The sequence below is a fragment of the Nothoprocta perdicaria genome, unplaced genomic scaffold, assembly GCF_003342845.1.
Source record: "Nothoprocta perdicaria isolate Ctin4 unplaced genomic scaffold, notPer1 scaffold_313, whole genome shotgun sequence".
NCBI classification, from domain to species: domain Eukaryota; kingdom Metazoa; phylum Chordata; class Aves; order Tinamiformes; family Tinamidae; genus Nothoprocta; species Nothoprocta perdicaria.
In genome coordinates, this window is record NW_020455548.1 from 186,813 (window position 1) to 209,986 (window position 23,174).

Here is a 23,174-nt window from a genome sequence, read left to right on the forward strand (position 1 = left end):
CGTGGCGAATGTACGATCCTGATCCAACAGGACTGGTTCTCCGACACGTAGACCCTTTAGTTTTTATTAGGTTTGTGAAAGGTGAGTGAGAGGCATGTAGTGCTAAGGAGACTCCTGCACAATGTTAAAAGCCTTTGTCTTGTGGTAGTAGTAGATCAGGTGTTTAACCACAGTGGAAGATTTTCAGTCAATTTAAGGAATGTACGACAAGGAAACGTGATTAGATCGAGTAGTTCTATGGGTAGCTGTGCATTACTCTTTTTATTCATGTGATAGGCAAGAGAAGCCTGTGATGTGATAGCAGTAGCATGTGCCTCAGCTGCGCGTTTGAAAGCTGCCTTCAGTAGAAAGTTAACAGCTAATTTCTCTAGTGTATCCATTTTTTGGTTGGTCTGCTTGTGCTGTGCCTTTGTATTGTCAATGCAGGCATTTCTTGGAAGTAGAGCAGGAATATGAAAGGATTGTGGAGTCAAGATCAATGGATATCTTCACGTATAGCTTAAAGTTTTGGTTCTTCTTTGGAAAAAAATCCCACTAACATCGGTGACAATTTTGCCTGGGAGAGGATGATGCAGTAAGATCGTTAGATCTTCAGATGGAAAGTTTCTCTCATGACCTCGAGCACAGAGACCCTTTGCTGATGTCTCATGTAGCCAACTTGGTGAGTGTTTTACTTTGTGACAATAACCCCTGTTCTTTCATGGTTCCTATTATAATAAAACAGACGGGAATACTTTGACAGCATTTTAGGAGGTAGGAAGAACACTTGCCTGTGCAGGGTCCAAGGGATGCTTGCCTGTGGCCTGAGCACCATTCGCAGACATTGCCATGCTGTCTGCAGTATTTGTACATGAGATAGGCAGACTTCCTGAGGGAGCCTTCCGGAGATGCGGGCCTTTGAGCGTCCTGCACTAGTCTCGCTCGGTGTCATAACCTGCTTACGTGCATCCTCTGCTTCTGCCCAGATAAATACGCCACAAGCTTTGCCTTGACCCTGTTCGCACAATGCTGTTATGAGGAGTCCTGTGGCAGAACTGATACAGAGGGTCCTGAACAATGATACAAAAGAGATCACGGTATCATAGATAAAACTTCATGTCAATCCTGCTTTAGTTCACAGAGCAGACAAGGACTCCTGATCCCGGCAGGTTTCCTTTATTCAACAGCCGTCTGCAAGCAGGGGGAAAAAGATCCTCCCTTGTGCCATTCAGCATGGTCTTCTTGCCCTCAGCTGTGTAAGGCCAAATAGGTTCTGGCAATGGATGTTACCAGGTTCTCTGTGGTTTATAAAATAGTGTATTCATGTCCATGTTAATCATGAACATCCAGATAGAAGCTCTGTTCCTGTTTGTTTCGTCAGCTATGGAGAACTTGCTTAGGTCCAGACACAAAGTTGAACATTGAAAGAAGTTTTGTTTTGGTTTTTTTTGAATTTTTATTTTAAACAAGAAAGGAAATTATTTTTTAAGAAGTCAATTTGATTTTGTAATTTTTAAATCAGTCTTGCATTTCATCAGTTCATAAATGTTCACATATCCATCTTCCATCCAGAACAAAGCCTATCTGTTAACTTGAATGTCTTTTCTTCCTAATCAAAGAAATATTTAACTTTCAGGTTGTAGCAGTTTAATTATGTGCTAAAAAAATACACTAAGGAAGTGATTAATGATGTATCTTATGAAATAGATTATTTAACCTGTGAAATGAGTGTTGGGTTGCTTCTGTGCAAGAATTGAAATTTGATAAGAATGAGAGCATTTTTCATAGCTTAAAACAGTTTTAGCAGTGCTGGATTGGGAAGCAAGCATGGCATGTAGCACCAGTAGTTTTTAAAGGTTTCGTGGGTTTGAGAAGTCTTTATATTCTGCTTCTAAACCAAAGAAAGGACCGCTTGGCGATAATCAAACTGCTTGCTGGACATTCTTCTACTTGTGTTTTCATCTGCTTGGTGTGTCCATTTCTGTGGGAAATAAAACAGCTTTTTGGCTATCTCAGGCCCAGTCAGTTTCTTGATACAGGTTTATTATGCAAAGAAATAGGACTAAATAGAAAAACTTCTTCATGCATCCTTCTCCTGCCTTTGGTTCCTGTTTGGCAGACTCCCTATCTACAAAGCCCTCAAAGATTTTTCTGCCCAAAATGGGGAGTGGGACCTTTAAATCTTGCAGAAGTTTACATTAACAGAAGCAACTGGAAAGTGTGTAAGAGCAGATTTGTCGTTTAAGATGAGAGGAGCCAGCGTATTGCATTTCTCATTCATAATCCCCTTTGGTAATCCTAATCCGTTTTAGATCTGTGGCCTTTCTTAAGCATCACATGGGAGGGTACTTAAGGCTGCTCAAAACAACTGTGCAGTAAATAAATTGAAGGTTCTGTGCTTGTTACGGAACGGCGCACACGTCTTCTACGGCAAGTGCTGAAAGAGATGGAGTCTCCAGTGAGTGGCCAAGGGAGCAGCTTACTTGATAATTTAGGTCTCTGAGGAGGAGTTTCTGAATCAAACCAAGTCAATCACTTCAAAGATTATTGATTACTTTGAATGTTGAATGCTGGTTATATAAGCATGTAAACAAACAAACAAAATCCTTTTAAAAAAGCGGAGTGCTTCTATGCTGCTGATCATTAAGTTAGAAACTGGTAACAAGGTAAGTTCTGTTTTCCATTTTGTGCTTTGTTTGCTTAAGTAAAGCTTCCATGCTTAGAGGCAAAATAGCCTTTTTTGTATGTCAGATTATGTAAAATTATTGGGAATTTTCTAACTGATTTTTTTTTTTTTTTTTGGCTTTGCAGTAACTGTTCAGGTGCAGAGGTCAGTGCTCACATAAAATAAAACAAGCTTCACCTTGTGTTTCCAGCTACGAGCAGCACTGAATCAGATATACTCATGAGACATAGGTATTTACTCTTGGAAGTAAAGACACGATCATCACTTTCCCTTGTGCTGGCTAGCAGCTTTATTCTTCTGGGCCTTTTATTGGAATTTTTTGTTATCGTTCATTAGCTGCTCTTAAATGACTTCCTCTTCATTTTTAGCAGAGCTTAAATTTATTGCCTTCTGCCGTCTTTCGGTATTTTTTCTAGTAAGCTCTCATAAAGTCTGGCCTCTCATTGTTTTCCGGATTCATCTCTTTATTCAGTTGTCCAAATGTCCATAACATTGTCAAGACAGTGGGCTTTCTATTGCATATGTGAAATGTGTCTATTTTATTTTATTTTATTTTATTTTATTTTATTTTATTTTATTTTATTTTATTTTATTTTATTTTATTTTATTTTATTTTATTTTATTTTATTTTTATTTTTATTTTTATTTTTATTTGTTGGTTGTTTGGTGTGCCAGAGTAACCTGTTGCTCCTTGCAAAGACCTTCAATTATTTGTACTCTGAGCAAGTTTGGTGATGCGATGGAATGTGTAGAGTTTGACCCTAAATTGTTTTACTTGTTTTTGTTTTGAATGAGTTAAAAGTAATAGTCATGGTAAGCCAGGAAATTTCCGTAGGTTTTTGTTTGTTTGGGGGATTTTTTCTTTATTTACTAAATTTACACAAAAGGATTTGTGCAAGTGTTCCCTTAGTCAGTTTTGTATCTTTTAAGGTCTTTGATTAAGTTTTGTGCTTATGTTGTTGCAAAAGAGCGTGTATCATCCCTATGTACACAGAGAGATGTTAGAAACTTCTCCTGACTTTTGGGGCTAACTGGTGAGTAGATAAAGCGGTGGTGGTCTTTTCTGGGTGCGTGATGTCCAATTGAAACGTTAAGCTTCGCTGTTCTGTCAGTTGTCCACGTGTATGTCCCTCTCAATCTACACTTTCTTGTACCATTTAAGTCCCGACCTGATAGGGCAAGTTTTATCACCTTGTTTTATTTACACGAACATTTGCTACGGGATGCGCCTTGCAGCATTGTGTCCCAGGGGAAAGTCATGAGCTGAGGCTGAGGCATGTGATGCGACTTCCCCAAAAGCTTGGGGAGAGCTTATCTCAGAGGACTTTGATCTGGACCAAAGGACACGTAGTCATGTCTGCAGCTGGGGAGTGGTGGCTGAGGAAAAGGTGAGAAAGGAGCAGGTAGCTGGCTGCTTCATACATTCGTAGAATCCTTAAGGTTGGAAGGGACCTCTAGAGGTCATCTAGTCCAGCCCCTCTGTGCACGCAGGGTCACCTAGAGCATGTGGCACAGGATTCCGTCCAAGCAGGTTTTGCAGATCTCCAGAGAAGGAGACTTCACAACCTCTTTTGGCAACTTGTTCTAGTGCTCTGTCACCCTCACTATCAGGAAATTGTTCTTTAAGTTCCTTCTCGAGTGCACCGTTCTATCTCAGCTGTTGTTTCATGAAGTCATGCCACTGCTGAATTTCCTCAGGTCTTTCAGGCTCCATCTTGTTAATTCCCTGTTCCTTCTTCTTGTCCATGGCTTTTAAGGTAGCAGAGAGGTGCATTTCACTGCTGGGTGGATGAGGGAAGATCAGACTCTTGGCCTGACTCTATTTCTTCCTCCCTCCTTCCACCCTTGAAATGGGTTTGGTATTACCGGTGTCTCCAGTGTATTGCTGTGCATTGGTGAGGTGTCTGTCCTCAGAGGAATCTGAGGGTAAGGAAGTGAAAAAGTTTGCATGTGCAGGAGCTGCCAGGAAGAGATGTGCTGCAAGATCCTTGAGCACAGGAGAGATGGGTAGCTGATGATGCCTGTGCTTGCTCTCTGAAGTTGTGCCCGTTGCACATTAGTACTGGCCATACCTATGTCCGCACTGCTGCAATTTGTGTTTAAAATAGGGCTGTGAAAAATGAACAAACGCGAGCGTATATTTGAGTGGCAAGGGAAACGAGGTCAAGTTTTATTCTGTGCATCCAAAGTTGGTTTCAGAGAGATGTTGAAATTTCTGTCTTAAAAAAAAACCTAAGATCACATCTTATCAAAAGAGGCGGTACTTGTGAGCACGTCCTAGGCAAGCCAGATACCTGACTCTGTTCTTCAGTATTTGCTTAAAATGTGTTTTTCCTTTTTTGGGCATGATCTAACAGTGTTGCAGGTCCTGAAAAAAGGATTTTTTTTCTCCTGGCTGTGTTATAAAATGTTCATTAAATGTGCTCTTCTCTTCTGAAAAGCTGCAGGCTTTCATTAAAAACAGTAATGCTATTGATGAACTTGATACTAAAGATACAGATGTAATGTGTGTACCCATGTTTCATATTTTTTTTCCATGGGTCTGGTCCCATGAGCTGAACTTTCATTACTATGTGGCGTGCATCTTTGGCATCACTTCTTCTGAGAGGTATCTGTTGCCTCCATGTATACCAGGATGCAGTAAGTAGAGGTGACTGGGCACGTTTGTTTCCAAAATGCTCTGCTCGTACGAGGTAATACTCATTCACATACTTGCTTCGCTGGATAACTAATACTTGTTGAAACAGTTATCATTCTGTCTTTGGAATGCTACTTTTACTTGGATATTCAAATGTGGATTTATAAGCCAACCTGGAAATTCTTGACTTGAAAATTCATAAGTTTTTTCCTGAAATGAGATTTGTCTTGGGCTGGAGCGAACACACAGGAGCCTTAAATGCTGGGTATTCTGATTTTTGTGTGTGGTTGTCCTTTTGGGTATGTACTTACTTGGAAAGCAGTCAGAGTACATGCATCATTAAGAATGAGGAGCATAATCTACCAAATGTAGTTCTTGGGCATAATTCAGCAGTGGCTTCATGACATTTTTAGTCTTCATTGAAATGAAACAATGGATAATAAATTAAAATGCAATAGTGAATAAAATCTACAGAGACTGGTACCTTATTGGAAGCATTACCAAGTATTGTGTTGCTTCATCTGGTTAGTATGAAGATGCCACTGTGCACTTCAGCTTTCTGGGCACAATAGAGAATTTCAGCTTTTCATCCTACTTAGAAACTTATCAGTCTGAAATGTTATTTAGCAGGGTCTCCATCCAGCTGAACACTCTGACTAGCTTTGTGCTTCCTGTGCAAGGTGAGCCAGACAAGTCGTTTCCTCCTGCAGGCGCTCAGTTTCTGCACCTCTCAGTTTGAAATGTTTTTTTTTAATGGTTTGCCAGGATCAGGACTGTGATGAGTATTTCACCCTGTATTTTCTGCAGTGAGCACACAATTTTCAGGTGAACTGCTCTTATCTGCTGCCATAGACAAACTCTGATTTTGGACTTTTTTCGTATTTAAATTTAGTGTTAATCCAGTAATGTTAAATACTGGATTTTATATTCCATATTTTTACAGTTCTATCGTTTCACAAGATCAAAATGGATTATCTTCCTGCACAAACAACATGCGTATGTAATCTTATGCAGTATATATCACGTACTTACATCATAATGGAAGGTCATATTCCTTCTATTAGCATTTGTTCTCAGAAAGGTGTGAGATAGGGGAAATGAGATTGCAGTAGGCAAGTTGCAGGAGGTGGGAAAAGGAGGAGCAGGGCTGTTTATCCTCTGTTGTTTAGAAAAAGTGCCCTTGCAGTCCCTTTCTCTTGACCATTTAAAATTCTTAGATGCTGTCAGCATGACCTAGTTTTCATAAACGGGTTTTTACCTTCTTTTCTCAGCCTTTCTCTCACTCCAGTTACCATGTGATACAGCTTGGGACTGCTCTGGCAGTGGTTCATGGTGCTTTGTGTTGTTTCTGTGTTTTTTTCCCAAAGGAAATGTGACTGAGAGTGAAAGGAGGAGAGTGCTAGTTCGTTCTTACCTCCGTTTGCTCTGGGTAGACAGTCCCTGCAAGTGAGATAGAAAGAAGTCTAGTAGTCCTGCCCTTTTTATGCTGGAAAGGGTCTGAGCAACCGATTGCTGGTATAATACACCCCCACGCTCAAGCAGATCTGCGAGGTGAAGAAGAGCAGTATTCATTTAACAAAGCTGATTATTTTCTTATGACAGCTAATTGTTATTTTAGACTCCAGCTGTGGAACCGCAAATAGATTTAAATACCATCTGTGTGTTCATCCCTCATAATTAGAGTTACCCTTCATAGGGGATCTCTGCTTGCATATTTGTCTGCAAATCTTGAAATGCCTTTAAATCAAGTCACTTAATAACATTTTTGCTTCCAGATTAGTATTACAACACATTTTTTTTTCTAGAGAGTGTGTGAGTACCTCCAACATCCAGTCATGTTGGATGTTGCAGATTAATATTGCAAGACATGATTTTTTTTTCTAGATAGTGTGTGAGTGCCTCCAACATCCAATCATGTGCAATAATTAAGCATCTTTTACTTCATCTGGTCTCTTCATTTGCATATGAGGAAGGGGGGAGGTAAGGAAATGGGGAGATGCTCAGAGCATGTCTTACAATTTATCTGCATACAGATTTTTCTTTCCTCACCAGTCTGAAAATGTGAGTATCCCATTAAGATTTTCCCCCACACCCCTAGTCTGAATTGATCTTAACTCGAGTCCAGCCTTTGAAATGAAGGTTACCACACTGCCCTGTTACTGAGAGTTTAGGTCCAGGAGCCTAAAATCACACATGTGAAGCACTCTTAAGAGTACAGGAATGCCTGGTTTATACATTTTATGTTTCAGCTACAATACCTAAATATGCAGTCTGTGATGTTTATATGTACTAGCCAAGGTGCTGTGATTATTACTGTTCTCCTGGCTGACTTGAAATTTGAAGGACTAAGACAGAAGTTGCACTATCAGATAGCCTAGAAGACAGCACAGGAGGGGAAAACTTAGTAGTAGCAGATGTACTTGTGCACAAGTCAGGCCATCTGCTTGGTGATCTTAATGTTAATATGTTAATATCTTTAATTATAGACTTCCAGGATTGCGGGACATATTGCAGCTGGTTTGATCCTGACCGAACGCACTTTCCTGCATCTGTTGCATGGTTTTGGTGATACTGGGTCTGTCGGCAGCAGTCTACAATCCTAGGAGTATTGGCTGGAGAACATGGGATCTGGTACTTCTGTAAATGCCAACTTCAAGTACTCCCTGCAGAAATCTGAAAACGGTGAGTGATTCTTTGAAATGGAATCTTTTCCTCACTTGGGGGTGTACATCCACTTGGAAAGTTGTGGTGGATATATTTTCCAGAATGGCCTAATTTTCTTCAGAGTATTGAGGCATAGGTTATGTTTTTGAAGATCTTCTGAAGAGCAATCTCAGCTGTCATACTGAAAATCAATACTAGGCTTGAGAAAATAACAGCTATTTAGAATCTATTTAAACTCATTCAAAACCTCTGTGGAAACGAAGCAGCAAAAAGCCATTTTGTTGGAATTGACACCAGATGAGTGATTCTGTTGCAGACTCCCGTATGTGTGTTACAACCCCATGTTCTGACAGATAGAAAATACCATCCTGGTGCTTCTGCTGGACTTGATATTATGGAATGTTTTAGAGATACAGGACTGGTAAAGCATTAGCATTACTAAAGCCAGAAAAAGCTGGTTCTGTAGCAGGTAAGATATCGTGGCTAGAAAAGCTGAAAATACAGGATATGTGCCCTTTTTTATGTTAATAGGTCAGTACAAGGTCCTTATCTGTGCTCATAAGCTAGGCTTGTCTATGAGTCCTCCAAGTAATCATTCATTTTTATGCAACTCTCTGTATGATAATACCAGTTCCATATATATGTGTGTGTATTCTGGTCTGCTGTGGGCCAAACGGTGCCTGTCACTGAGACTTTATGCATTAGGAAGTGTAAAAAAGGAAATAACTTTATTGTTTCCTATAGTCACGTACACTGGCAGTCCAGCAGTATGGTACAAACTGTTTGCAATTGCCTCAAAATCAGAAACAACCACCTTACTTAGAAATTAAGAGAATGGGAATATTGTGCTTCAGCATTGTTCGTTTGTAACGTTTGTCAAGAAACTCCAACTTTTGTTTAGACAAGTCAGAGGTTTTTCTACTGGTTTTAGCACTAGGCAAGCAAGGATGTTTCCAGCAAGTTCAGGACTGCTTGATGACTGTGCAGGAGCTTGTCCATAAAAAATAAAACATAATGGAGAACTAGTTACGTGTTAGAGACTGTGCAAGAGACCCTGATACCTTATCAAAAATTTCTCATGGCTGTAAAATCTCAGTGAATTTCTACATTCCTTTCAAAATCTTTTAGAAATGTTCATCTGCAAATATGGAGTTGCTTAGGAGTGGGTCAGACCCTCAGCTGGTATCAGGTGACAGAGCTGATGGAGATGTGCAGCTTAATTAGTTAACTCTTAATTGGAGAAAATATGGATATTGGGTAGAACTTGTTCTGCTTATGTCAGTTTAAAGTGTACCAAGACATGCTTCTTAGCTTGTATTTTCTCTCCTTAAAATTTCATAGTTCAAAAAAGCTAATCTTAGAATAGGCTTTCCGGTTTGATTAAGCTGTTATTAAAATGATCCTCTAGCCATCTACTTGTATTTCTGGCGTGTCCTTCTCAGGGAATCTTACTCTGCTGGCACTCAACCATGCCACAGACCTGAAAGAATTGTCTTGGAATACCCACTTTTAGGGAATTGATTTGATTATTGGCTCTTTCAGGGGAAAAAAAAAAGGCAGTATTTTTTTCACAGATGATTTGTTTTCCAAACTACATTCCTAACATAAATTGGCTGACTTTATTCAAAATTCTGCCACTTTGGCATGCTTTCAGTGGCTTGTGCAATAATGTATGATTCGTTTACTGCTTGGATCCCTGGAATGTGGATAAATCTGTTTCTTTTCCTTTTTTATTATTTTTTTTCCTGAAATAGTACAAACACTGCCAGATGCAACTCACCCAGGTAAGCTGGTAAATTAAAATACCTGGCTTTTCCAGTTGCAGTTTCTGTTTAAAAGTAGCATAAGAAAATAGTGGCTTGCTCATCTGAAACTTGAAATGATGTGGATGGTGATATAGGTACTCATTGTACTTGATAATGGAGTTTTCATAGTTTTAATATTTCAAAGGGTTTGGATTTCACTGGTGTATGTGGAGATGTAACTATAAATTTCCACCAGGGATCAGGTTAAGAACGTGTGAATCCTATTGCAGTAATTGGACATGGTGTTGATTATTAAAGGATGTGACACGATAAGAAGCTGTGTCTTTTAGGCAGTGATTTGTGCTGTGATTTTGGTTAGGTCTCAGCCGAATTGCTGCACAGGAAATGAGGCAGCTAGTGTTGGGTCTGTTCTGCTTGTGGGTTGAGGAGGCAATATCAGAAGTGCCAAACTGCAGAAAGAAAAATTATTTTTTTTTCTTTTTTTTACGGCCCAGCAGATCACAAAACACTTGCACGAAGGTGCGAGGTACATAGGTTAAAAGCGGTATGAATAGCTTGAGTCTTACCTTCTTACCGAAGACTTTACCGGTGCTTAGCTCCCCATTTGTAAAACAGCAATAGCTTTTTCCCTTTTCACGCTGTCCATTTCAAGTGTGAGCTCTTGGGAGCACCAGCTGCCTCTAAATAGATGTAGGAAAAGCAGCTGTAGCTTCCAGTTGTGTTTTGGTAACATAATTTAGACGGATTATTAGTTTCAACACATAAGCCATCAGGATATCTCTTCTAAGTAAAGGTCAAGTAGTATTTCCTGCTGAAGTATGTGGGTGGGTGGTTTATGTTATATAATATAAAGTAATTGAATTAAACTGATCGGTTTGTCTTCTGCCTGTGCTTAGCAGTTTTCAGTGTTTTCTTTTTCCCTTTCATTTCTATAAAACCCTTCCACCCTACATAGCTTATTACTCTCCATACTCTGGTGGACAGAACAGCGATCTCCCAAGAACCAGATGCCAAACTCTACCAAAGCAGTACCGAGTTCTTCAACTGGGCTAACTCTAACTGTGTTCCATGCACTTGGTTTGGGGGCCAGTCAGCCTGTAGATAAAACAGATATCCCCTCCTCAGTTGAAGATGACAGAGAGAAGCATTGATAGAAAAAGTTTTAAGCTGAAGTCTCTGAAGTAGGACTCCAGAAATGAGCAGAAAGGGACACAAAAGAAAAGGGGGAAAAGCTGTCAAGTAGCAGAGCTGGCTAGCAAGGTGGGCTAAGGTAACCAGGCCTTTAAAAATGGGCCACAGCCAGTTTAGGAGGATAGAAGAGTTTTTAGAGATACGTACAGTTCTGTGGCAGAAAGCGAAAAAGGATTAGGGAACTGCACCAGTGCACTCCACTTTAAATGTACACGCACGCCATCTGAAATGATGTTCTAATGACAACCCCTGGGACTGGGGAAATGCAGAGGGATGGTTAGGTTATAAATAGCGGTGGAAGTGGCCATCATTTTAAGGAAGAATCTGATGCCAGTGTGGGCTGTGGATTGAACAGCCACTAGGGATGTGGAAATTCCCAGGGTTTTGTTCCTTCTACATCACTCAGTGGCTGAAGATCCATTTCCCTGTTCTCAGTGCTTGTGTTTGATTCGTCTTAGCTTAAAGCAAGTTAGACAAACCCCATCTTTTTAAGATTCTGGAAGGGATCTTGATGTCTTGTTGCCTGTTTCCTGAAGCCCCAGTTCCTAGACTGTGAGGTGGGACACGATAATGATGAAGGCAGAGAGAAAGTGATTAAATGGTCTCTTAATAATAAAGAATGTAGCTGGGCCTGAATATATCAAGAAGTTGTTGTTCTGTGGTACTGAGGAGCTGGCTGTGGTGGCACTGAGCAGCTCTGTGGAGGTCTCTGGTCCTGCAAGGTCAGTTTACTTCTTAGAGCACGGTAAAGAGAAGTGATTGTTTTGCTATCTTGAATATTTAGGCTTCAGAACATCTTTCATGCAGAATTGTTCGTAAATGAGAAAGGTCTTTAATTTCTGGAACCAGTAAAGGGACAAGGGGGAGTGCCTCAGTTGGGACAGCAGCTGCAGCTCAGCATGTCGTTTCCGTTTTTGTGCCCTAGCTTTCAAGGCAGCCGTCTTGATCCAAAGGTGGTATCGGCGCTACGTTGCTCGGCTGGAAATGCGCCGGCGGTGCACCTGGCGAATATTCCAATCCATTGAGTATGCCTGCGAGCAGGATCAGATCAAGGTAAGGCACCAGAGGTAGGAATATGTAGGAAGACATCTCCCTTGTGTTGCAGTTCAGTAATGACTGAGTTTAATTCCTGATTTGCGCCTGGAAGCAATCTCTGTGTGCTGGAACTGCATTCTGTGGCAGAAGCAGGGGCAGCTTTCTCTCTGAGAGTGCAATATGTAGCTGTGTCCTTTAGGATGCTGTACGGTTTACGGAGCACAAGAAATGGACTGTATCCAGCAGCCTGCATAGACGGTTGCTGTCAAAGGAGAAAAGAGTCAAGAGAGATCCCAGTGCCCACTGTGGATGGGAATAGAGTAGCAGAGCAGTCTGGCAAGCAAAGTGCATTGTGTATTAGGGAAGCTGGATAATCTCCATGTGTTGAGGATTTTACTTTTTTTCTTTATTTTTTTTCCACCATTTTATTATAAATTTAGAGTGGGCTTTTATTTATTTTTTTTTAACAAGCAATTCTCTGTCTTTTGGAGTTTGTTCTCTGTGGCCTGTAGGGGAGTGCCAGCCTGCCCTTGGCTGGGTCACTTCTTTGGATCCTCAAAAGGAAGATCCTTTCTGAACCAATGACTCATTTGGTTCCGAGTATGGGCTGATAATCCTGTAAGTGCCACGTGCCTCTGTGGGCCGAGGACTGTCTTATAACTCAAGACCTGTCTCCTTTTTTTGCCTTTTGCTTTCTTGTCTGCTTGTGCATGCTGAATGCACAAGCAGTGAATCATGAAATAAAGCCACCAAGCACATTTAATACCACAGTCCTTTTCTGAAGAACATGAAATAAAGCCTAGTTGGTTTGTTTTATTTTAGCGCGCTCTCTCTGTCTTCTTGCAGCTTCACAACTTCTTCAGTTACCTCATGGACCGCTTCACACCAAGCAGCAGTAAAGAGCGTAAGCTTCCACATGCCTTTTGTAGATATGGCACATAAATACTGTACCCTGTCTTGATTCGTGGCTCTTTGCTGGCCTTTGATGCTTGCTAAGGGGCCCTCATGAGGTGTTGCTCGGGAATTTGGATAGGGAGTGAATTATCTAGAGACTGTTAGGACCATCTGAAGGATGTGGAGCAATTCTACTCCTGAGGAGCCAGAAGGGAGAATAAAGGCTTGCTATGCTTTGTAAAAGCAGTAGCAGAAACCTGCCTTTCTTCAGTAATCCATGATGACCAGGCTACTGGAGAGTCTGTTTCTGAAACTAGAAAATCCATCGTTATGGAGTCATGCTCCCTGATATCTGTTTTTTTATACTGAGTCTCTCATTGATGATTGTGGTGGGAAAAATGCAGTGAGAACCAGTACGGTATCTTCCTGAGTCTGCAGACAGCATTATATGTTGGTTCTTAATGCTGTAAGCCTAAGGAAGGTCATTCTGAAATATAATGGAAACTTGTGGGTATTAACTGTTCATACTGCTGATGTGAACCTGCTCAAGTGCTTATTCTTTCCTTTCAAGCTTCCCCCTTTTTCTCCCCATCACCCAATATATTTTACAGCAAAGCTCCTTGAAACCGTGGGTATTTTTTGCCCGTTACTGAAAAAAATAAATGTCTTTACACAAATTTTATACAGCACTGGGAATGTAGATACAAGACTGCATTGAAAATCGAGTGTGACTTAGGGGACAATTCCTTGCTGAACTGTTTGTTTTTGCATGTTATTGTAGATAAGATTTCACTTAGCCATGGCAGTCAGCTTGCATGTGATTCTGTCCAAGTGTTGCTGTAGCTGCTGTAAGTGCCAGCACTGCTTCACATAGGACACACTGACCTTTGGGTGAATCCAGGCCCTGTCGCCTTTTGCCTGCAGCAAATGCTACAGCAGCATTGAATTGGGAGCTGCCCTCCACTGCTGCTGTTGCACGTGAGCTTTAGCCTAAGCAAACAGCTTTTCTTCAGCAGACAGCAAAGATGTACTGAACCAAATCAGCTTTTCTCTTGTTTCTTTCTCTTAAAAATCAACCAACCCATTGACTGTCCAGGAGATTTCATCAGTCGCATGCTCATAAGTGGGGAAAGTGTCAAAGAAGCAGAACTGGAAAAGTACTGTGACTATGAGTCCATGGAGGTGCCAGACTCCTACGTTGGACCCCGTCTCTCCTTCCCACTCCTTCCTGACCATGCAACTGCCTTATTGGAAGCTTTCAAACAGAAGCAAGTAAGGATCCCAAAAGTAACCATACTTCCCCTTTCTCCCTACCCAGGGGACACATGAGGAGGAGAAAGAAAATTGGCTGGGTCCTCTCCCTGCACCAAGAATGTCAAGTGGGTGTTTTTTAGACTTTGGCATGTGATGGACTCCATCTGTGCTTTTCAGTAATGTATGTGAAATCCTTTTGTGCCAGTTAGTGAGGGTGGCTATTTGAAAAACTCGTCTGCTGGAATTCAGTATGAGATTTTGGCCCTCGCTCTGTATGTGTGGTGATGGCAAATTGAAAATAGAATGGATATTCAGTAATTTGTTGTTAGACTTCCCAGCAAATTCAATTTGCTGAACAGCAAATTAGGGCATAACATCCCCTCCCCAAATAAGAAACAGTTCCAAAGCAATTACCTGTAATCTTGACTGATGCTGAATGCTTTCTCCTTGGCTTCAAGTGCACCTATTTTCTAGGACACACTGCACCTCAGCGCCTGGCTTAATGTGGAGAAGGAAAATCTAGAGGATTAGCTTCATCTTATGTTTGATATCAGGGTGGAATTTGAACTGTGTCAGGAGTACCGTTGTGCAGTAGACAGAGCTTGGGCTACGCTGGGGCAGGAGGGTACACTGAGCGGTTTGGACTCTATTGCTAGCTGTGCCACTGGCCAAGGTTGGGGCGCTTTGGGCTAGACTTTTCTCTGGTGCAGTTGCATGTTACTCGTCTTATCCAGTTTGTAGGCACATAGGTCAATGCTGACAGTTGTGAGGAGTGACACGTGGGCCCAGCTGTCTTTCAAAGGCTGCACTTGCTGTTTCAATATGGAGAGTTTTGCTTAAAATCAGGAGAATAGTGAAAAGTTATAAGACACCCAGGATCACTGCATTCATTCTATTGCTAGCACTGAACATGGCTGCCCTTGAATGCCATTCACGTTGCCATCCGGGCTATCACAGCGACGTCTGTGAGTCCATGGGGCCTGTGAAGACAGCCATGTGGCTGCTCAGTGGTCGCTGGTTTCCTGCCCTAATTCCTTCACTTTCTCCTAGTAGCAGCTTCATGCTCGCTATGTCTTAAACCTCCTGCATGAGACCAGGAAACACCTCAAGCAGTTGCCAAACATCAGTCACGTCTCCACCTGCTACAGCGAGGAGGTCACCGTGTGTGGTGAGTCGGGGTGGGAGGGGACAGTCAAGTGGAAGGGGTTCTGCTGAGGGGTTCACATGCTGTGAAACGGGAGCGTGGGCACCACGCGGTGCTGAATGTGACACACAAATGCACTTAATCCGTATGCAAAACACGCTTTGTGCAAGAGGGAATTGGGGCTGCCTGTAAAATATCCAGGGTTACGTGAAGGTCCTGTATTTGAAACGCTGCCCAGGTGAAGCTGAGGGACTGTGTCTCACACTAAGTCATCTGTGAAGCATGTCTGAAGGAGACAAAGCTTTTCAGCATTGATTTCCTGCACCGTTTTCACTTGGATATTTTTCTGCAAAATACTAAATTTGCCCAGAATGTTTGCGTGCAGGTGGCCTTGAGGAAAAAAAAACTCACTGTGGAATCATGTCAAATGAAGTAAAACTTCATTGGATTAGATTATTGTGTGTTTTCTATGCAAACCCTTCTCCAATGTAGCACTAGAGGTAAAACAGTTCGTTGTGCCATCTTGTCCTGCATTGAACTAGAGAGGGAAGAGGGCTAAGCTTGTAATTCGGAGTCTTCAGAAGCTGATACAGATCTTCTGTTGTCTTTGTCAGGCTTCACATGGAGCCTTTGCTCCATACCCTTTTTCTCTGGATACATTTCCTCAGCATAGGGAAATTTGCACCTTAAAATTCACAAAGTGTTTCAGTGGTCATTAATTGATAGAGAAGATACTTTGTAGGAAGTTACTTTGTGGGTATTTTTTCAAGTTAAAAGTATTTATTTCTACGTTAAATACCAATGAGGTGGCTAAACATATTGTGATACGCATTTTTATTCCTGTTAGGAGACTTGCATGGCCAGCTGGATGACTTGTTCCTCATATTTTATAAGGTAGGCATCATTGTTTTCAGTGAGAGGGAGGCTGGCCTGACTTGGGAGGTGTTGCATGGGTCACGCTGGGAAGTATCTTGCAGGACCGGCGCTCGAAGCTTAATTTTCTAGTTCAGTTTGATTGGTTTTCAAGTGCTTCACAAAGCCGAAGCTTATTTTCTCGGTGGCTTTTACAGCCTGTTAGAGCCGTGGTCATGGTACTGCACGTTTGAGAAGTGCCAGTGCATGCTTTGTTGTAAGTGCTAGTACCCTTTCCTGCATGGCAGTTTTCTTATATCAGTGCCTTTGCCAGTGTGAGCCTGCAGGGTTAAAAAGCTGGACAGGATGTATCATATAGCATAAACTGGGACAGAGCTGAGAGGGTGTGTAGCTAGAGGGGTGCTGCATGTAGACGGGTGCTGTTGCAATCCAGGGCTGCATGTGTTTGGGGCAGTATCGTGGGAAGGCCTCTCTTGTAACATCCACCCGTTTCTTGGTTTCACAGAATGGCCTTCCTTCCCCTTCTAAGACCTACGTGTTCAATGGAGACTTCGTAGACAGAGGCAAACAGTCCCTGGAGATCCTCATTGTCCTCTTTACCTTCCTCTTGGTCTATCCCAATGAGGTTCATCTCAACCGAGGAAACCATGAGGACCACATGGTCAATTTACGGTACGGGCGCAGTGCGGGCTGCTGTGCAGTGTTAGGGAGCCACAGCAAAACACAACTAACCCTCCTTTCTCTTGTTTGTTTAGCTACGGTTTCACCAAGGAAGTCATGCAGAAGTACAAGGTAGGCACATGTTTGTGTGTCTGCCTCCAGCACGTGGCGCACGCCCTTTGCAGGCTCCTGCTTCACCTTTTCCTTTCTGTCCTGTTCTGCTAGGTGCATGGAAGGAAAATCTTGAAGATGATACAGAATGTCTTCTGCTGGCTACCCTTGGCCACCCTCATTGATGAGAAGGTCCTGATTATACACGGTGGCATCTCTGATACCACTGATCTGGACATGCTTGAGAAAATTCAAAGGCACAAAGTAGGTGTTCTCTTCTAGATTCTCCCAGACACGAGTGTCTTGCTGATTTGTTTTGGGGCGAGTTTGTTTCTTCATTTCAACTTGGCTGAAGACAAGACAAAAATCCAAGTAGTTCTTATTAGCCAAAGTGTATCTGGATACAGGGTTGGAGTGGATAGTTTTGATTCAATAAGGTGTATAGAGAGGGAAGAAACTTGCTTATCTTTTAAAAGACATAAGCCTTATAGCTGAGGGCACAGACACAATCTGTGCGATCAAACTTCTGTGAAGTATCTGAGCAGCATAAAATCAATGAATAAAAGATGATGTGTGGTCAGGAGGCATGTGGGACTGGCTTCAGAGCAAGAATGGTCCATCCAAGAAGGCTGCTCTAATAACCTTGCATGATTAATCAGCATCCGATGTTGGGGAGAGAATTTGAGGCTTGGGGCACGGCTAAATTGAAAGATGCCCCTGGAAGATGTTTGAGTTGGAGTCTTAGGTTTCCAAGCTATGACCTGCTCGTTTTTCTCTCTTATCTCTTTCAGTTTATTTCTGTGTTGAGAGGGAAGAAGAGAAAGGAGTCGAATAGAAACGTGGAAATACAGGAAATAAACGGGGAGGACAAAGCGCAGGCCTCCCCAGCAGAGCAAGATGGAGCAGCCAGTGCGTGCCCGCAGTCCCGGGCAGCGCAGGCTCCCAGCATGGCCAACAGGCTGGAGTTCTCCAGGTGGGTGCGGCAGACGGTGCAGGAGCAAATCGAGCGGTGCCGCCGGCTCGTGGACGTGAGCGAGTCGGAGGAGGAGGAGCTCACCTATTCCAGCCTTGTCTCCATGACTGACCTGGATGCACCGTGCTGGACTCGCCAAGAGGAGTGGAAGCAGGTGAGTAGTGTGAGCGAGGCCCTGGCCTCCGTGAGCTGTGGGTGCTTCCTGTAGCCTCGTTCTCTCTGCTCGTATCAGGAATCTTGAGATATAATATGTTTGTGGCCCTCTTGGCAAAGGGGGTTTTGCTCCCCTGTAGAACGGACTTAAGGAGGCATTCAGCCCTGAGCTGTGAGCTCTGGCTGTGTGCGAGAGTCGCGTTGTCTCCTCTTTTGCTGGGCTTTCTCCTACCCTCTCAGGTCAGCCTCTCCACTGCTTTTTGTACTTGCAGAGCTCAGGGCTTTGTCCCCAAACCTGCTGCTCTCGCGTCGCCTGGGTCACAGGTTTTCGTGGCTCTCAGCAAGGGAGGGAAATACGGAAGGAGCCTGGCTGTAGAATCCAGTGATGAAGTCACCCACTGAGTATATGGGGTACCTACAGTCAGCCATGCAGCTAATTAAAGAGCTTGTCATTCACTGATGAAGGAGTCATGATTTGGAATACTTAAGAGCAGATGGAGTTTGCATTTTTAGCCACTTCCTGCAAATAAACTGCTGGGGAGGTCAGAGCCTGGGAACATCATTTCCTGGTTTTGTTAGACCAGTTTGTTTGTGAACCTGTGCTGTGAGCTGTGAAAGAGCTGTTCCCTACCTCATGTTACATATGACAACCCGATGCAGCGCACACCTTAGCGAGGTAAAGCTGCATATTGAGGTCGAGGTCAAAGAGATTATGGTTAATCCAAATAGTGGCTACTGAGTCAGCACTTGTGTTACTGGAGACCGCTGAGTGTCCTGGACAGAGAGCAAATCAGTTTAATGGTGAACACGGTCTTGGTCCTAGGATCTGCCAGCGGTTCTTGCTCTGAGTCCTGTGTTTTGGGCTGGAGGAGGACAGGAAAGGCTCTTGGAAGTCTAGAGGGAGCCGAGGGAAGGCCTCTTTGAGGCCTTGCTTGTGCCTACCCCCGTGCCCACAGATGCTCTGGATGTACATGTAGTTCAAGGCCAACAGCCTTGCCCCTCAGTGAGGGCTCTGGTGAGCGCAGCCCTGCACGGCAGGGCGGGAGGCTGGTGTGGATGGACACATCGCTGTTTCCCCACGGTGCAGTGCTGTAGTTGCTTGGCGAACACGGACAGGCGATGGATGGCTGCTCCCGTGCCGCATGGCCGCGCGGCCCATATTCGGCAGCGAGTCTTTCCGATCCTTGCAGATCCTAGACATTCTCTGGAGCGACCCTATGCCTCAGGAGGGCTGCAGAGAGAATACTGTGCGAGGTGGTGGCTGCTACTTCGGTCCTGACGTGACCGAGAAGATCCTCAAGAAGTACAGCTTGCAGTTCCTTATCCGTTCCCACGAGTGCAAGCAAGAGGGCTATGAGTTCTGCCACAACCGGAAGGTCGGTAGGGAGGATGCGTTCGGGATTCTTGGCTTTCCACCTTGCCAAGAGGAGCATATGTATATAGGTGCATATATGGTTATAAATGCCTGTCCTTTTTTGCATTAGGTTCTGACCATCTTTTCAGCCTCAAACTATTATGAGATTGGCAGCAACAGGGGAGCCTACGTGAAGCTGGGGCCGGACCTGGTCCCCCACTTTGTTCAGTACCAGGCGAACAAGACAGCCCACACTCTCACCATGACTCAAAGGCAAGGCTGTCCTGTGTTCTCTGAGGAAGGTTTCAGGGGGTGGGGAGGGAGGGTTGCCAGCTTGGAAGAGGGTTGTAGGTTAGTCTGTTGTTTTCCGGCTTTTCAGTGTAGAATTCTAACTTTTGATGCTTGCTGAAGCTCCTTTTCCCTTCATCCCAAGTCGCAGATTTAGCAAAAGCCTGCCACTCTGCCACTGGTATTACAGAAGTGAACCAACTATGGGTAAAACCAGCAGTGGAAGTTGGCAAGATGCAGCGTTCCTCCCTGGCCCTGAGCTTGTTGCTGCCAACTCGTCTGGGCGAGGGGTCTGCAGCGCTTGCTGCAGTGCCATGATTCAGTCGGGCAGTGCAGGGCTGTTGTGCGAGCGTGCGGACAGCGTGGGGCAAGACAGAGGAGTGGGGAAGGGTGGTGACTTGGGCAGGCTGTGCTGAGCCCTGAGGTATTTCTCCACCTTGCTGCATCCTCCAGAATCAGCCGCGTGGAGGAGTCGGCTTTCCGAGCCCTGCGGGAGAAGCTCTTTGCTCACACGTCAGCCCTCAGCAGCGCATTCAAGGCCTACGATAAGGAGGGTACAGGTAAATCTGAGGCAGGACAGACCCCAGGCAGTTCCCTGGTGGCTCTGGGCTGGGTGAGGAGCTGGGTGAGTGGCTGCTGGGGAGGCTCCTCACGCAAGCACAAGCTGTTCCATCATGAGCAGGCCGCGTCCGACCTGGTCAGAGCTCTGGTCCTGTCTGCTGCTATTCGGTGTCTCTGCTAGGAACCTGTTAATGCCTCAGAGGGGTGCTGTGATGATGAAGGGGTCAGGACGAAAAACCAGAGGCATTTGGCTCCATTTTTTAACAATTAGGAAATTGTTAGGAAAACATTCGGAACAGGGTTATTGGTAAAGCGCAAGGGAAGGCAACCAGCAAGGCTGCGGTCATGTCTCTCGGGGAAGGCTGCTTAGTCTCTTGAGCCCCTTCAGCCACCGAGTCCAAGACGGATGGCACACACAGAGCAAGGGGGCTGATAGCCCCAGCAGGAGCTGCCTCTGTCAGGGCCTTAAGGAGGGGGCTGTGAGTTTGTAATTCCTGGGCTGCTTCTGTAGGAGTGCTCTGCCACGAGTGCTCTGCTCAGGCAGCGACGTAGGTGTCTCCTACCAAGACCCAGCCAAGGGGGGGAAACAGCACCCAGCAGGAGTGCGTCCGTGTGCCCGTCCCGTCCCTTGCAGAAGTCTGTGTTTGCCGGTAGAGCAGCTGTTTTCATAGGGGCTTTTCCAGGTTCCTATTCTCTGAAACAAACTGCTAACCCGTTGTGAGGGTAACAGCCTGCAGGGCAGGCCTGGCCATAGGCCACAGAATTGTAGTGGGGGGGAAAAAAAACAAGTTAGCGTCATCCTGCTCTTTCTCGGTGTTTGGAGGTTTGCAACGCCGCTGCCCGGATTTATTGCAGCAATAAAGAGCTTCCTGCAGGTCAGGGGGAGCAGCAAGTGCTCGTGTCCTACCGTGACACGGCAGGGCCTCCTCCTCTGACCAGTACTCAGCTGTGCCACAGAGGTTGAAGCGCGTCAGCCCACGGAGCTGGGGCGCGTGCTTGTGCTGCGCTCTCAGCCTCCGCCTTCAGCGGAGGGTTGTTAAATGTCTCTGTCGTGTCGCTGTCCCATGGCTCCACCAGCTAAGCAGGGAGCAGGTGGCCCGGAAGAAGCCACGTGCCACTTGGCCTAGTGTGCTTTCGGCCGCCCACCCCTCGGAGGTCTCCAAGGGCCTCCCTTTGCCTTGCAGGGAGGATCACACTGAGCACCTGGGCGACGGCGGTGGAGTCGGTCCTGCGCCTGGGCTTGCCCTGGCGGATGCTGCGCCCGCAGCTGGTGCGCAGCGCGGCCGACGGCACCCTCGAGTACCAGTCCTGGCTCGAGGACCTGGCTATGGAGCAGCGCAGCCGGGAGGTGAGGGCCGCTCTATGCGGGCCCTGCTGCCACAGCGCAGCGCGGGGCAGCTGCATGGGGCCAAGCGCACGGTAGCTGCGCAGACACACGGAGCTCTGGGGTGGTAGGGGGGAGCTAGAGATGGAACGTGACCGTGTTCTCTTGCAGCACATCCAGTCGGGCCTGCTGGAAGTCATTTATCGGAACAGATCCAACTTGGAGACCATATTCAGGATCATAGACAGGGATCACTCAGGTAAGAGGGGGCGCATGGGGCTCTTGGGTCAACCTCTTCTGTTCCTTTCTTCTTTAGGGCTCCCGTTATTATATACTAATGCATTTTTTGTAATGGTTTAAGGTGATACTCCTTTGCACGCTTTGGAAATGTCATGGCACGTTCCCACAAATGAGAGGCCTTTCCAAGGAACATGTGTGACCAGGGCAAAGAGTTGTAGTTAGTTGTTCTGGAGGAATTTACTAAAAGGAAAAAATGGGTATGGGAAAATGCAGTTATGGGCTGGGATCTGAGTATTAGCTGAAAATGAGCAGCCATCTACCAACCACTTTGGGAAAGGAAACACTGTTGTCTTGGCCTTCCATTGCTCTCCCAGACGACACGCTGGCCCTTTGCTGCTCGCCAGTTTTCAGTTGTACATTACCCATTGCTCTTCTCATGAGGCAGTTCAGGTGCAGCACCTGAAAGGTAGATGCGAATGAGTGATTTCCCTCAGTCCGGGTCTGCAGGCAGTGGGCACGGGCTGGCACGTTGAACGTGAACAGAAGTTGCTGCTTGTGCGATGGGCCGGGAGCCTGGCACTGATGGGCCTTCTTCCCCATCCTAGGCCTCATCTCGTTTGAGGAATTTCACCAGACCTGGAAGCTGTTCAGCTCCCACATGAACATTGAGCTCACGGACGATGGCATCAGTGACTTAGTGCGCAGCATCGATTTCAACAAGGATGGCAACATCGACTTCAACGAGTTCCTCGAAGCCTTCCGCCTCGTGAAGCAGTCGCAGTAGCGCCAGGAGGGCAGCGCCGGCCACCACCGGCCCTCGCTGCGGCACCGTGTCCCGCTCGCCACGCGCAGCACGCCTGCCGCAAGGGCCAAGCCGCCGAGCCTGCCCGCCTGCAGCACCTCGGCAAGTGCCCCCTTCGGAGAACCTGAAGGGTCTCTGCTTGGAGAGGGTAACCGGGCAAAAGAGGTAAGCGCTGCTCTTCGCCCGGACAGTTGTTTGAATTCCTTTTCAAATTTAGTGGGACTGTTCTCTGTAAGCACTCTTTTGGCCACCTGGACCAGTATTGGACTACAGCCTCCTCCTCAATAATCTCTTTTTCCTAGATGCTTTCTGGTGGGATGCTGATTGGCGTTCTCATTATTCAGCCACTGTTAGCAACACTGGTCTTCTGTTAATAATAACTGCAAGGTCAGCGCTGTTCTTGTGCTCCACCCAGGCTGACTGGTGCATTGGAAGCTATTAAATATGGGCAGCGTTCCAAAAACAAACCATCTTGAACATGCAGAACATTCTCTAGCAGGGGATTCTTCTGTAAAATCCAGTTGTTATCCCTTCCGAAGAGCCCCCTGAGCAGAGAGACTGTCATACATATTCCAGAGAGTTTA

The 23,174-nt window shown here is 45.1% G+C and overlaps 1 protein-coding gene across 1 annotated transcript; it reads left to right on the forward strand.

The window, feature by feature from the left end:
* The first annotated feature begins 231 nt into the window (after positions 1 to 231).
* Positions 232 to 22,583, forward strand: PPEF2 (protein phosphatase with EF-hand domain 2). Its single transcript, XM_026042777.1, has 18 exons — positions 232 to 661; positions 2,791 to 2,895; positions 7,790 to 7,985; positions 11,850 to 11,977; positions 12,806 to 12,863; positions 13,950 to 14,125; positions 15,161 to 15,275; positions 16,099 to 16,145; positions 16,630 to 16,796; positions 16,880 to 16,916; positions 17,010 to 17,159; positions 17,687 to 18,022; positions 19,212 to 19,397; positions 19,506 to 19,648; positions 20,117 to 20,223; positions 21,409 to 21,572; positions 21,720 to 21,807; positions 22,394 to 22,583. The coding sequence occupies exons 3-18, from the start codon at positions 7,925 to 7,927 to the stop codon at positions 22,570 to 22,572; spliced, it is 2,142 nt and encodes a 713-aa protein (XP_025898562.1). The 5' UTR covers positions 232 to 661; positions 2,791 to 2,895; positions 7,790 to 7,924; the 3' UTR covers positions 22,573 to 22,583.
* The last annotated feature ends 591 nt before the right edge of the window (positions 22,584 to 23,174 follow it).